The 14,768-nt window shown below is 47.6% G+C and overlaps 2 protein-coding genes and 1 long non-coding RNA gene across 3 annotated transcripts in view; 1 reads left to right on the top strand and 2 right to left on the bottom strand.

Moving 5' to 3' along the window:
- Positions 1–14,768, bottom strand: part of ARHGEF15 (Rho guanine nucleotide exchange factor 15) — a 289,598-nt gene that overhangs the window by 47,713 nt on the left and 227,117 nt on the right. The window lies entirely within an intron of this gene.
- The window catches only part of LOC310829135, a 175,909-nt gene that overhangs the window by 53,351 nt on the left and 107,790 nt on the right, over positions 1–14,768 (top strand). The window lies entirely within an intron of this gene.
- On the bottom strand, positions 589–14,514 carry CLDN15 (claudin 15). Its single transcript, XM_083707159.1, has 5 exons — positions 13,882–14,514; positions 5,414–5,578; positions 4,850–4,931; positions 4,030–4,140; positions 589–2,872 (listed from the first exon to the last, which is right to left on the bottom strand). The coding sequence occupies exons 1-5, from the start codon at positions 14,096–14,098 to the stop codon at positions 2,749–2,751; spliced, it is 699 nt and encodes a 232-aa protein (XP_083563285.1). The 5' UTR covers positions 14,099–14,514; the 3' UTR covers positions 589–2,748.

The following is a 14,768-nucleotide window of genomic DNA, read 5'->3' as shown; positions in this document are numbered from 1 at the left end:
TTTGCCTTCAGTGTGTTCCATGTTAGGGAGAGCAAGGTAGTTTAACCATGCCTTTCTCTGGTCTCTTGTGTGTATCGACGAACCCAGAACAACTTGCAAGGCTTTGCCAAATCCAGTATGTTACGCCTTGGGAGCAAACAGAAGTGGATTCGCGCTGCTGAAAGGACTTCTTTCCGGAGCCCCCAGGCAGTATCAGGACTGGGGCACAGGAGTCTTTTGCAAGAGGAGAAATAGAGGGTTTTTTCATCCCTTCTGCTATTAGGGATGGGGAGAGGAATGATAGGACCTTGCAAGGTTGTTGTGATGATTATGGAACTCCCTGTACCATTGTGCCTAATGCTAAGGGCCTTTTTTGGTTTGTGTGTCAGTGTGGTAAGAGTTGGGGTTGTGATGAGCAGCTCCTGAATGAAAAGATCGGAACATGGAGCATTGCCAGTGAAGTCTGGTCCGAAGTCATTTCTGAGCACTTGGTTGTAGGACGTTGCCATCAGTCCTGGCTAGGTTGCCCTACTTTAGTTCTGATTAAGAATCATGCTTTTATTTTAGTTGGGTTCCTGCAGCTGGTTGTAAACAGCAGACACCAGTCAATTGTCATTGAAAACAATGTTCATTTTATATATATATAATATATAAATCTGAAATGTACAAGGTAGTGCTTCTAGCGCACAGGTCATGTGCTCCCAGAGTTGTTTTTCTCAGCATTGAGTGAGCAAAGACTTGGTTCAAAGTCAAAGCAAAATTCGCGTTTTCTTATCTATAGGAGTCCAGTTGCTCCTCTTCTCCGATGGAGGGAGGCCAAGTTACCCCAGGCTGCCATGTCTCCACATTGAGTATCTTTGAGTAATACTTATCACAAAGAGGAGCTGTTGAACGTACAGGTCCAGAATCCAGGTGCTATTATTAACCTCCTTATGTGTGATTGTCAGAAGTAGAGATCCCTTTCAACCAGAGCTTTTGGAGGGCTTTCAAGTCACCAGCTAAGTGTGTCATATCCTGAAATGCAAAACTTTTCAATATGCACCTCCAGCTGCATTTGAACTTCCTGCCCACCGGGAGGAAGGCTGACACGGCCCTTTTAGCAGAAATTTCCAAACCAGCAACACTGCATGAAAAGGTGACCTCAACACTGTTTCGGGAGCCAAGCCAGGAGGTGTTACTGCAGAACAAAGGCTTACCTTGGGTGCCAACTTTTCAACCAGCCCATGTTGCTGTGCCTTTCACAGGGTGATTTGTAACTCTGCAGAGATTATAACATTGACCCCTGCTGTGGAGCCACTTTCCCTAACCTGATGGCCTTCAAATGACGTTGGACTCTCATCTCTGGTTAGCTCCAGCCATCATGGCCAGCAATCAGGGAAGATGGGAGTTGTAGTTCAACCACATCTGGAGAGCAGCAGAGTGGGAGAGGCTGCTGTGGAATAAACCAGGGCATAACAGCTAGTGCTAATCTGATAGGTGGCCTAGGTGTGCTCTAAGCAGTAGGTAGTAATTGGGGGGGAAGACTCCTAGCGGAACCAGAAAGTACCCAAAACTGTATTTTCAGCTGTGAATTGCTGGAGATAATATATACATCCAATGCCATGCTTGATGAATGATGACAAAGCACTGGATCTTTTGATCTAACTGATCCCCATCTTCAAATACAAAAGAGCAATCAAAAAACCCTAAGGCTAGTAAGAGAGGGATGAGATACAGAAGCAACCCTGGTTTGCTTTACAACACAAGACCTGATAGTTCTTGCAAAAGCTTAAATTTCTACAGAATGTCTAGGTTTTTTAACATTTGAAGCCACTTTGCTACTTCAGGGAGTGGGAATCTGAGGTCTTCTGTCTATGGTTGGACTTCCCATTATCCCAGACCAAGCTGGCTGGGGCTGATGGGAGTGGATGTCCAATGGGGAGGGCACCTTTAAAAAGCCACATCTTAAAAGTTTGTCTTACGAATCCTCGAAGCAATCCTATTCTGTTTCGGCAAGCCTTATTCAGTACTGTCATCCCAATTCAATACCATTTCCCACCCCCCATCCAGCAAACTCAACTGGGTGTTGTCGGGGTGTGCAGAGGTAGGGGGCACAAAACCTACAGAAAATACTATTTTGTTGCTATTGACAAGTGAATTTAAGTTCAGACTACTTCTTTCCCCATAGAGAATCCAATCCAAGTATTTGGCGCTTTGGGCTGTAGGAGGTAAGGATATAAACCAGTTCCTCTGAGCACGTTCAAAATCTTTTTTGGTCTCTCTCCCCATCACCAAGCGCATATGACCTGTGCAAATGTCTGGAACAGACGAGAAGTTATTTCTCCCAAGAGAAATGGTCTGATTTCATCTCCTGCCTCTGTCGTTTTAAGAAGCCATCTACTCCCAACGACACGCTAGCCAAAACCTAGCAAGCCAGTATTAACTGACCAACAGGGAACCGTCTCCATTCAGAGGAGAAGGAAGGCAAAATCATTATATGTAGACAGCTCTCCTCCGCACTGAAGAACTGAACACCATGCAGCATTTTCCAGGGTAGTTGTGGATTCACTGTCTTTGTCCAGTTCCTATTACCATCATCATCACCAGAAATGTCCAAAGGAATTGGAGCAGAGAGTGGGATACGAGAGAGAAAGAGAGCCCTTCCTACCAAGGCTTGCGAGCTCCGTAAAAAAAAAAACCTTTGGGTTCCTGTGCAACCAGGAAAGCATCTGAAAACGTCTCTTTTGGGAAAATGCAAACAGAAAGGAGTGGTCACCCCACTGCAAAGGCTTAGACGTAAGCATTCTTCCCATACTTTCCGTTGCTACTGGCGTTAGACTCCCTGCGGGGGCGAGGGGCTGTGTTGGTGGGGGCCGACAGGACACTCTTGGGGGCCTTGTATGGATAAGTGTAGCTGTGAAGACACAAAAACAGATGTTGGGGGGTTACGATTCGGTAAATTTTGACGTGGCCTCGGCCTTGTTGCTTCCTCTCAGAATTGCTCCCACCCCTTTTCTTGCTGCTTTCATAACCATCCCACTTTATAAGAGAACCTGTGGCCTTCCATAGATTTGTGAGACTACAATTGCCATCATCCCTGACCATTGGTCATGCTGGCTGGAGCTGATGGGAGTTGGAGTCCAGCAACCTCTGGAGATACCCAGGCTCCCTATCCCTGGAGAAGACAATTCTAAGCTAGATGGACAAATAACCATAAGGCAGGAAGCCATGACAACCTCTCATCGCCTTCCCTTTTCTTTCTGGGTAATAATAATAATTTATTACTTATACCCCATCCATCTGGCCAGGCCTCCGCAGGCACTCTGGGTGGCTCCCAACAGGATATCAAAAACACAATAAAACATCAAACATTAAAAACTTCCCTAAACAGGGCTGCCTTCAGATGTCTTCTAAAAATCAGGTAGTTGTTTATTTCCTTGGCATCTGATGGGCGGGCGCCACCACTGAGAAGGCCCTCTGCCTGGTTCCCTGCAACTTGGCCTCTCGCAGTGAGGGAACCGCCAGAAGGCCCTCGGAGCTGGACCTCAGTGTCCGGGCAGAGCGATGGGGAGTGGAGACGCTCCTTCAGGTATACCGGGCCAAGGCCATTTAGGGCTTTAAAGGTCAGCACCAACACTTTGAATTGTGCTCAGAAACATACTGGGAGCCAATGTAGGTCTTTTAGGACCAGAATTATATGGTCTCAGCGGCCACTCCCAGTCACCAGTCTAGCTGCCGCATTCTGGATTAGTTGTAGTTTCCGGGTCACCTTCAAAGGTAGCCCCACGTAGAGCGCATTGCAGTAGTCCAAGTGGGAGATAGCTAGAGCATGCACCACTCTGGCGAGACAGTCTGCAGGCAGATAGGGTCTCAGCCGGCATACCAAATGGAGCTGGTAGACAGCTGCCCTGTACACAGAATTGACCTGCGCCTCCATGGACAGCTGTGAATCCAAAATGACTCCCAGGCTGCGCACCTGGTCCTTCAGCTAGGACCCAGAGGGGGAAAGGGAGGAAGGCACAAGTCCCTCTACCCACCCCATGAAAAGTCTGGAGCCAGCATTGCTCTCACCTCTTGTCCTGGGACAAATGGGTCTTACACGAACTGAACAGGCATCCTCCTCCAATTATCACAAGCAGCGAGGCGCTCCAGCCCAGGTAGAGGGCAGGTCCAATTTCATACCTGCATGTTGGAAACCATCCCAAAGGAATCTTGGTTAAAATCCTTTCATCACATTTTGTCATCCAAAAGGAATTCAGTTTGCAAAAGCAAACATTGGGGGGGGAGAGAGATGTTTGCAAAAAACATGGCATGCCAGTGATGATGCGGTTGGACTCCCGATCCCATCAGCCCCTGCGGCCAGCAAGCCCAATGGTCAGGGATGTTGGGAGTTGTAGTCCAACACCATCTGGGAGGCCATAGGCTCCCTGTCCCTGTGCTGAGGTCAACTAAACGACGCAGATAATAAAACTCTTTACTCTCGACTCTTACGATACACAAAAGCAGTCAAGGGCATGTCCTGTAAAACAGGGGTCAGGAACTGCAGGCCCAGGGGCCAAATGCAGCCCACCCAGTCCTCTCTAATTGGCCCATGAGACTCACCCCAGGCCACTCCCCCTCTCCCCAGGCAATGCCTCCTCTCTTCAGGCCACACCCCCTCCCTGGTTCTGCAAGGCACCCTAAATGCTTTTGCCTGGGTGAAATGTGTCCTTGAAGTCTGCTAATGCAAATTTATTTAAGTATTTTATATATGACAGTAAAGTCATTGTAAAGAAAGACGCAGTCATTAAGACAGTCTAGAAAGAAGCCCTGCTTCTCTTCCCTTATTTCATTGTTGTTTGGGGTCCTTTGATCTGACACCCCACCCCCTCCTGCCACTTGGCAGACTTACTTTGTACCGACGAAGAGGGGGTTAAAGAAATCCCGGGTAATATTGAAGGCATACCAGGAGATGGTCACCATCCCGCAGATACCTGAACAAAGAGAAAAAGAAAGGTTGTTTAGGACAGGACGAAGCCCTGGCACATCTTTGCATACTAAAGAGGGATGCTTTTTGCACCCATAGAGAGGACGATGAGAATGACGAACGAGGAAGTGAGAGAGATTAATTCAGGACAATGTCATTATCCAACAGACTGGGTTCTATAGCCTCTCTCTGTGAAGATTGAAATAAAAAAGGATGGTAAAAAACTGTTCCTTGTATTTATACTTTCCTGGGCCACCAGCTAGGAGCCGCTGACAGCATCCTGACAGTAAGTAGGACTGCTAAGTGGGTGTGGCCTGAGGAGAGGGGTGTGTCCAGGGGGCAGAATCCCCAGTGCCAGATAAGAGAGGTTCCCCACTCCAACCAAAAGGCTTATGAACAATCTCCAGCTTTGAATCCAGGAACATTGCTCAGCAAGTAATTTCCGTCTTGGTCAACAGTCGTAAGGCTCCCTCTTTTCGTTCCACTTACCAGCCAAGATGAACATGCAGCCGGCGAGAGCCGCCATCTTTGCCTTGACGTTGGGGTTCCCCTCTGCCACCTTGGTGCACTGCAGACCCAACATGCCGCACAGGATCCCCAAGAAGCCCAGCACCAACGCACTGATCATGAGGGCTCGGGATGCCTGCAGGTAAGCTGGAGAGGAACAGCGAAAAAGCTGGTCAGTGTTGACCCAGGCAGAACTTTCCAACACAACCCTGAAATTTAGGTTCGAGTTTCCCAACTCAGGAGCTGCCACAGAGAGCACACACTCCAGGGCCACAGCCACCATCTGAACTTCTGAGGGTGGTAGAACAAATGAGAGGGTCACACAATCATAGAGTTGGAAGGGACAGCGGGGTCATCAAGTCCAACCCCCTGCAATGCAGGAATCTTTTGCCCAACGCAGGGCTCCAACTCACAAACCTGAGATTGAGAGCCTCATGCTCCTCCGATCTTAGGGTCTGTAGGGAAGGAAGTAGTCTCTCAGGTTATTGGAGGCCTGAGTCATTTAGGGCTTTAAACACTAATGTGAGCACCTTGAATTGGGCCTCACAACTGCTCAAAGTGCAGCTGTTTCAAAACAGGAATGAGTTCTAAACATGCAAGCCCTAAACACAGTAATGTGGCTGCTGCACTTTGGAGCAATTGAAGAGCTCTTCAAAGGCGGACCCACGCAGAGCACATTGCAATAATCCGATCTGGAAGTTACCAGAGCGTGGAGTTCAGTGGCCAAGTCATCTCAGTCCAAAAAGGGCCATCTCCCCACCTCCTGGATGTCAGAATTCAGGTTGCCTGTCTGTTTGGGATTCAGCGTCAGTTTACTGACCCACATCATCACCACCTCCAAGTATTGCTCGAGCAGTTTGCAAGTATAAAATCAATTATAAAAACCCATAGGTAACTAAAATACACAATAAAGCAATTCCGGGAAAGCATCGGTAATTGAAATTTGTAGCACAAAACATGGCAAAACAACCCCGTTATATTTTTTTCTGCCTCCCCCCACCCCCTGGACATAGTATTAGCCTCAAGTTCCGGTAAGGTAGCTTTTGGAGTAAAGCAAAGGTGTCATTTGAGGAGTTTTTCACACCTGTGGTTCTGCCCAGTAGTATAGCTCTCTCTCACACACAGACACACTATACACACACTGAGGGCTATTGTCATATAAACAATGAAACCGAGGTGTGCATGCCAAAACCACAAATCCCTTTACCTTTTCTTTGGGGGAGGTGTGACTGTTTGAACTCTGTTGATAATGCTTCCCACAAGCAAATAAGCCAAATCAATGGCTCTTTAAAATGCCATTTTAAACCATTTGACCTTCCGCATATCACTTTTTTGTGTGTGTGTTTTTAAGGTACACAGAGATAGAGGCTGGGTGCATGAAGTTGTCGCCCTGCGCTACTGCTTTGTTTTGCTCCATGGTAAAGCCGGCCTTGGTTTAATTATCCATTGATCTTCTTGCTTTTTGATCCTGCCTTTCTTCCATCAGGGAAACCAAGGTGATACATTATGCGGTTCCCTGAGCACAGACCAGAACCAGGTTCGCTTTAGTTTCAAACAAGATGGCCGCCTGATGTCCTCTCAAACCACCTCCTAGAGCAGAACTTGGAAAGTTCCTTTTTTAAAAAAGAACAAACTCAGGTTTACCCAAAAGGAACTAATGTTCACATTTTAAGAAGGCAAACATGGATGTAGCCGGGGTGGGGTGGGGGGTGAGGCAGCTGCGCCCCCCCCCAAAAAATCAAGTAAATAAATAAAAATACTTAACTAAAAGTAGAAATTGAGGCAGAAACATCATGGACAGAATAATTGCCACACACAAGAAGAACAAAGAGAGAGTTTGAGTGCTTCACCTGTGGGACTATAAATCATTTAATGTGTTAATGCGGATGGAAGTCGTTAAAATTGCAGTTGCGGTATAAGGGTTTATTATTCTGACTGGAGTGTAATGGAAATTTATAAGATTTTGGAATGCAAAAATAAAGCAAAGCAAATCATCAACTCTAGCATACGGGGGCCATCTAAATTGTATAATTTGGCTTTTGAATGATTGGCATTATTAATGGTATTATAATCTGGCATTGTTATAATTAGCCTTTTATTGGATTATTGCAATTGAAAATTAATAAAAAAAAATATTTTCAAGGAAAAACAGAAAAACTAAAAGTAGAAATGGTACAAAGATTTTGACAGCTTTTTCTGAGCCCTTGGGTTCAAAAGAAATGGCCCCCGCATGCTAGAGTTGATGATTTTATTTGCTATATTTTTGCATTCCAAAATTGTTAATTGGTAACAACTGCTGCTGAGACATTTCATTCTGAATCTGCTAGACAGAACCAAACAGAGGATGGCGACAGGAGGGTGTCCCACCCCGCACAACATAAATCCTGGCTACTACACCCATGAAGGCAATGGCTTTTTAAAATGTGGGCAATAATTTGCAGCAGACAAGTTCCCTGCTGAAAAGCCCCCCAGGAACAACACAGACTCTCCCTGGTAAGAAAGGAACAGCTGGAGCATGTGGATTCCACTACCCAAACGGCCTCGGTCCAGTATACCTGAAGAAGCGTCTCCACCCCAATCGCTATGAGGTCCAGCGCTGAGGGCCTGGCAGTTCCCTTGCTGCAAGAAGCCAAGTTACAGGGAACCAGGCAGAGGGTCTTCTCGGTGGTGGCACCCGCCCTGTGGAACACCCTCCCACCAGATGTTAAAGAGAGAGAAAACTACCAGACTTTTAGAAGACATCTGAAGGCAGCCCTGTTTAGGGAAGCTTTTAATGTTTAACAGACTATTGTATTTTAATATTTTGTTGGAAGCCGCCCAGAGAGGCTGGAGAAACCCAGCCAGTTGGGTGGGATATAAATAATTATATTATTATTATTATTATTATTATTATTATTATTATTATTATCTGAATCCTTGTCCAGCATTGTCACACATCTCACTCTGTCGCTATAGGAGATCTGCACTCCTCTTCCTCCATCACACTTTCTGCTTCAATTCCAGATCTTTGCTGAAAGGTGGTAGGGGAGACCGATTGTGCCAGAGGAGGTGTGTCTCAGAGAATAAACAGGGAAGTAAGAAACAGGTTCTGCCATTCCCCGCTCACATCCTTTTTGGCCCAGACTCTCCTGTCTGCCAGTCTGAGGACAGCTCTGTGGTCATCAGTCCTGCCTCAGTTCATTGTCCAGGTGTTGAAATCTCTTTATTCCCACCTCCACCCACCCTTCTTTCCTATGGCAAACACGCTGACTCACACATAGGCCAACTACCAATGGCTCTCGCAGCTCAATAAACTCCAGCTGAGCTGAAGAGGGAAGCCAAACTTTCCATTTGCACCTCTCTGAATTTTGCAGTGCTGTTCTCCATCCCAGTAATGTGTACAAAATGCACCAGGGTGATGTGTGCACGAAAAAAGGCATGTTGTATTCATGAAAATAGCATGCCAAAAAAAAAAAAGTTTATTATTAGTGGAAAGTGCTGGCAGAAATATATATACAGTGGTACCTTGGTTCTCAAACGTCTTGGTTCTCAAACACAGAAAACCTGGAAGTAAGTGTTCCAAATGTTTTTTTGGAAGCCAAACATCCGATGCAGCTGTCAGCTATTGTTTCCAGGGCACCTGCACCAATCAGAAGCTGCACCTTGGGTTTCAAACATTTCGGAAGTCAAATGGACTTCCGGAACGGATTAAGTTTGGCGCTTTTGTTTTTGCTATTGATTTTGCGTTTTTGTTTCTGAGGCTTTTTTGGTTAATTTGTTTTTGTGACTGTGTGGAACCAAGTTCAGCTACTGATTGATTGTGTGACTGTGGAAATGGATATAAGCCCCCCATCCAAACAATAACTATCATCAGTGCAGGTAAAGGGAAAAAAATGAATTAAAATTTTTATCATCTACAATACTGCCTTATTTATTTATTTTATAGTACAGTACATTGTTTATTGCTTTCATTTTATGGGTCAATAGTCTCGTTAGATAGTAAATTCGTGTTAAATTGCTGTTTTGGGGGTTGTTTTTAAAAGTCTGGAATGGATTAATCTGTTTTGCTTTACTTTCTATGGGAAAGAACGCCTTGGTTTTGGAATGCTTTGGTTTTGGAATGGACTGGTGATTTTTTCAGGAGACCTTTTTTAAAAAAAGTTGGATTGAATTTAAGTTTACTTATTTATTCGCAGAGTTAAAAATTGGTAACTGATGTCAAAATGTAGAGAGCTGAACTTGAAGACTGGAAAAATGAAACATTGGGAGAGAACAAAATTAGCTGTTCCCTAGCAAGGAGGGTGAGAGATAAGGGTGCCGCACAGCCTGTCCTGCAATCCCTAAAAACTGTCCTGCTGTCCTCAGGTGCCCTGAAGGATGCTGTCCTCTTGCCAGTGATGAACCAATATTCAGGTACCAGGCTACTCATCATCTTTATGTGACATGGAGGATGTTGGAGGCACGAGGAGGACCAGCTTGTCCTTTGCCCAAGGCAGCAAAATGTCTTCTGGCTGAGCCTGTTCCGGCTCATGATGGGGTGATTGATGACCCAGCAGGAACAGATCCCAGGAGAAGGAGGGACTCTGGCAAAGAAGACCGCAAAGCCTCCTCCAATTGATTGTCCCCCTCCCACTGACCTGCATCTAAAGATGGGGAGGGAAATTTGATCCCATTGGCATTTAAAGGGGAACCTACCTAATTCACATTCTCAAAGAGAAAAAGCGAACCAAAACACACTCACTTCTGTGAGTTTGGCATTGCAGTATTTCAGCTTGGCAATGTGTACAAAAATGCAAACTCCAGTGTGAAGTGTGCACGAGAATTCATTTATAAGTGAAAACAAACTACAGTGGTACCTCAGGTTACATACGCTTCAGGTTACATACACTTCAGGTTACAGACTCCGCTAACCCAGAAATAGTGCTTCAGGTTAAGAACTTTGCTTCAGGATGAGAACAGAAATCGTGCTCCAGCGGCGTGGCAGCAGCAGGAGGCGCCATTAGCTAAAGTGGTGCTTCAGGTTAAGAACAGTTTTAGGTTAAGTACGGACCTCTGGAACAAATTAAGTACTTAACCCGAGGTACCACTGTATTCAAATGTATTTGTGAGCCTAACATATACTAATGCATTCTGCTGGGGAGAACTGCTCTGCAAAAATGACAGATTTTTTAAATATATTTTTGTAAATTAAGCAAAATTGCATGCAAAAAAAGTGTTAGGATAAATTCACACTAAGAATGCTAGTGAATTTTCATGAGTTTTTTAAAAATAGACAAATCACAAGCTGGTGTAAATAACTGATTTTTAAAAAAATATTATTAATAATTATTATTACATTTAGATCCTGTCTTGTCTCAAGGAGCTCAGGGTGGTGTAACAGGTCCTGTCCACTCTATCATTTACAACAACCCTGTAAGGTAGGTTGAGAGTGAGTGACTGGCTTAAGGTCGCCCAGCCACTACACCACTCTGTATCTCAGTACAAAGATTAGAAAAAAACTGAGATGCTGAGAGAAAGCAACGTGGCCGGATTATTCCATCCCTACCCGCACAGGACCATCAACTACCAATTGCCTCCTCTCAAAGTTGCTTTTATATTAGTAAAGCACAACAAAGTGGTGCCTGTTGAAAAGCTCCTGTTCATGATGCAAGCCAGCCAGCCATGCCCTTTCCCAAGTTACTCCATTCCATCCCTCTCTCCTTACTGTCGGTCAGCATTCTGCGGCAACCAGGTTTGCTCAGTTCTTATTGGGCAGAAGCTCTTTTTGGGGGCGGGGAGTTCTCTCCCTTAGTCCCGCCCCCCTCCTTAAGCGTTCCACATATCTGCAAACCTTAGGGTTCTTCTAAGGCTGCCTGTGATGGATCCCTCTTGCGCAGGGAAGTTCCATTTCGGCTACATAACCGACGGCACTCAAAGCCTGGACATCGGAAACAGAGGGAATGGTCACAGGCAGAGCAACTGAATACACCTAGCAGACAGCAGCCTGCAGAGGTTTGGAGAGATCACAAGCATCGGTGGCAATTCGCGCACAGTACGCGCCACGCCCTGCATCGAGCTGCGGTTAAAAGCACAGCTGCGCGAGCAGTTGGGACGGCTTTTGTTTTGGGTTTTTCCCATGATGTTCCCTTCCCCACGTGCTAGCAGATACACAGCTGTTCTGAACGTTTGCAGCTAGCAGAACCATTCTGCAAACAACCTACCAGGATGCAGATTAACACAACAACCCCGTTTGGCGCATGAGGTGACAGTTGCAGCCAAAAGGCAGTTTATTTTCTTGTAACCTATTTTCCTGTCGGAGATCATTTCATTGCTCATCGCTGTCCCCTGCAGGGCCTTAGGAGAAACGCTCACAATCGGCATCTCCCCCACCCCACGCCCTCTAAGACGGAAGCGCTTCCCCAAACCCCAAATGTCTAGGGGTGCGGAGAGAGAAAAGCACTCTGCACATGCCCCAGAGCACTGAATCAAAATGTCGCACGGTTCTGGACTGTGTGGGGTTTTTTTGACACAGAAGTCTAATTCCATCATGGTCAATCGAACAGGTACTGTAGCCATATCGCACGCCCCCAACCGCCCAACAGTGCTTAGTTGGGAAAGGGACAATCCCAGATTGTCTCTTCCGCAGAAATTCCACGTGGAAAACTCTTTGTAGCGCTGCCTTAGCTCGATACTGACGGAAGCTACATCTGTTGGATTTCTGCCTGTCGTGCAACTATTCAAGATCCGGGAGAATCTGGGCAGAAAGATGTAACAGAGGGTTTCAAGCCTGCATCGGAGCCATATCTAATGGGAAGAGGAGATTGCTCAGCACATGCTCAGAGGAACTTCTGTCATGGCTTTTGCATGCCGGCTGAAAGGTCCGACTGGCCGTTGGTTATATAAGCTAGTATAATACACAGGGCATGCAGTTTATCCCGGGGCAGAGTTTAAAATTCTGGATCACCCTTTCTGGCAGCCTTCGGCGAGCTCTTCTCTAGATTTGCTATACAATATGCAAACTAATAACAAAGCGCCTATGAGCATGGGCAAAGGACTTAAATATACCCAGCTAGCACTCCTTTGGGGTGGTATCCCAGCTGCCGCAGGCAGGCAGGTGGTGTAACAAGTGTGGTCCCCCTTCACCCCACTTTTCCAGAAACAAATGTAAAGGCGAGAGATCCAGCCTGGAGGAAAGGGGTAAAGAGAAGGGGTCTCTTAGGAATTTGCTGCAACAGGTTCAATGGGAAGGGACTCAGCCTGGGTGGGTTTTGCCCAGAAACCCACCTGATGCCTACTAAGAGCTGACCAGTAGGAAAATAGACTGGAGCCTGTGCGTGGGTGGAAGCTGGTAGAGAAGAAACTATTCTGGGATGCCCAAATAGGAGCAAATGCAGCTGCCATTCCATGACCCCTTGGTGCCATTCCCATGGCCACTCGGAATCATTCTCCATGGCTACCACCAGCCACCGTGAAAGCACTTCGTTAAACTAAGGAACTCACTGCCACAGGAGGCAGCGATGGCCAACCAAAGTGGTGTAAAAAGAGGATTAGACAGAAACACGGAGGAGAGGGCTGTCAATGGCTCCTAGCCAGGATAGTATGCTCTGCCTCCTCTACAGCTACAGGCAAGAATGCTTCTGAAAACCAGTCGCTAGAAACCTAGAAACAGGTTGGGCTGTTGTGCTTGAATCCTGCTTGCTGGTTTACCACAGGCATCTGGTTGGCCACTGGGAGAACAGGATGTTGGGCTAGACAGGCCATTGGCTTAATCCAGCAAGCCAGGCATAGGCAAACTCGGCCCTCCGGATGTTTTGGGACTACAACTCCCATCATCCCTAGCTAACTGGACCAGTGGTCAGGGATGATGGGAGTTGTAGTTCCAAAACATCTGGAGGGCCGAGTTTGCCTATGCCTGCAGCAAGCTTTTCTTGGGTTTGTATGTCATATAGTGTCCTTCCCATAGACAACACATGTCATTCCCATGGCCACCTGGTGTCATTCCCATGGCCACCTGGCGTCATTCCCATGGCCACCTGGTGTCATTCCCATGGGCATTCACTGCCCTTCCCATGGCCACCTGGTGTCATTCCCATGGCCACCTGGTGTCATTCCCATGGCCACCTGGTGTCATTCCCATGGGCATTCACTGTCATTCCCATGGCCACCTGGTGTCATTCCCATGGCCACCTGGTGTCTTTCCCATGGCCACCTGGTGTCATTCCCATGGCCACCTGGTGTCATTCCCATGGCCACCTGGTGTCTTTCCCATGGCCAGCTGGTGCCATTCCCATGGGCATTCACTGCCCTTCCCATGGCCACCTGATTCACTCCCATGGGCATTCACTCTCATTCCCATGGCCAATCGATGTCCTGCCAATGGCCACCCGGCTGCCACTCGCCTTCCCACTACCCTTATCCATGGATGCCAACCTGCCCTCCTGTCCTGCGAGATCCGAGGACCCCTCCTCCGCTTTCCCTCCCCCGCCGCTCACCTGGCAGCTCCAGCAGCGACTGGAACTCCCAGCAGTTGTAGACGCCGGTGGAGTCGGTGGCGCAGCTCTGCCACAGGTTCTCGAAGATGGTGGAGGTGGTGATGACGTTGCCGGAGATGGTGGAGACCCTCCAGTAGCTGTTGAAGAGCGTGATCCCCAACATCCCGCAGCCGATGGTCGCCATAAAAAAACCGACGGTCTCCAGCATCACAGACATGGTGATGGAGAGGAGGAGGAGGACGGCGACGAGAGGAGGATGGCGATGGCAAAGGCAGATTATGGGATGGCGAGAACCGGGAGGGGAGGGGTGGGTGGTCTGGCAAGCAGGCAGGCAAAAGGGAGAAGCCCCGACGGCGAAGACGCGCGGCTACAGACGTGACACCCTTCGTCGAGGTTTCCTTTGGACTCGGAAACTGCGCGGGCTGGCAGGTAAAGGCAGAGGCAGCCCCCCTCCAAGTGACGTCAGGATCTGGACCAAAGTCCACCCCCCTCTAAGAGGCATGGGGAGGAGGGATCAAGAAGGCAGGTGCTTTTGGGGTGGGGAGAATAGCGGGGGTGGAGCCGCAGTGAAAGTTTCCTCCCTCCCACCCACCCACACACTTTCTCTCCAGATGTTTAAATGCGCTCGCAGGACGATCGCGTATCTGCTCGGGCAAGGCTCCTTTTTGTGATGGGGGGGGGGCGGGAGATGTAAGACGCTATGTCTGTGTCACACACTCGCGCAGGCACCCAAGAACGCCCCCTGTCTTCTTTCAGGTCCGGGAAGGCGTGGGAGGGTGATGAAGATCCGGCGCGCGGAGCGGAGCGACCCCTTGGACGCGAGAGTCCCGTTAATATTGGACAGTTTCGCTACCTGACCTGCTAAATTTAACAACCCGAGACGGACA

This window comes from Podarcis gaigeae, assembly GCF_964106915.1.
Source record: "Podarcis gaigeae genome assembly, chromosome: 13".
Lineage (NCBI taxonomy): Eukaryota > Metazoa > Chordata > Lepidosauria > Squamata > Lacertidae > Podarcis > Podarcis gaigeae.
This window is presented reverse-complemented; position numbering and strand designations above follow the sequence as displayed.

What these genes read in the sequence shown, in the direction of transcription:
- CLDN15 (XM_083707159.1), bottom strand. Translation starts at nt 14,098, where the DNA reads ATGTCTGTGATGCTGGAGACCGTCGGTTTTTTTATGGCGACCATCGGC. An exon ending in GTCGCTGCTGGAGCTGCCAG is followed by an intron (nt 5,579 to 13,881) that starts GTGAGCGGCGGG and finishes GTTCCTCTCCAG; the next exon opens with CTTACCTGCAGGCATCCCGA. An exon ending in CTGCATGTTCATCTTGGCTG is followed by an intron (nt 4,932 to 5,413) that starts GTAAGTGGAACG and finishes CTCTTTGTTCAG; the next exon opens with GTATCTGCGGGATGGTGACC.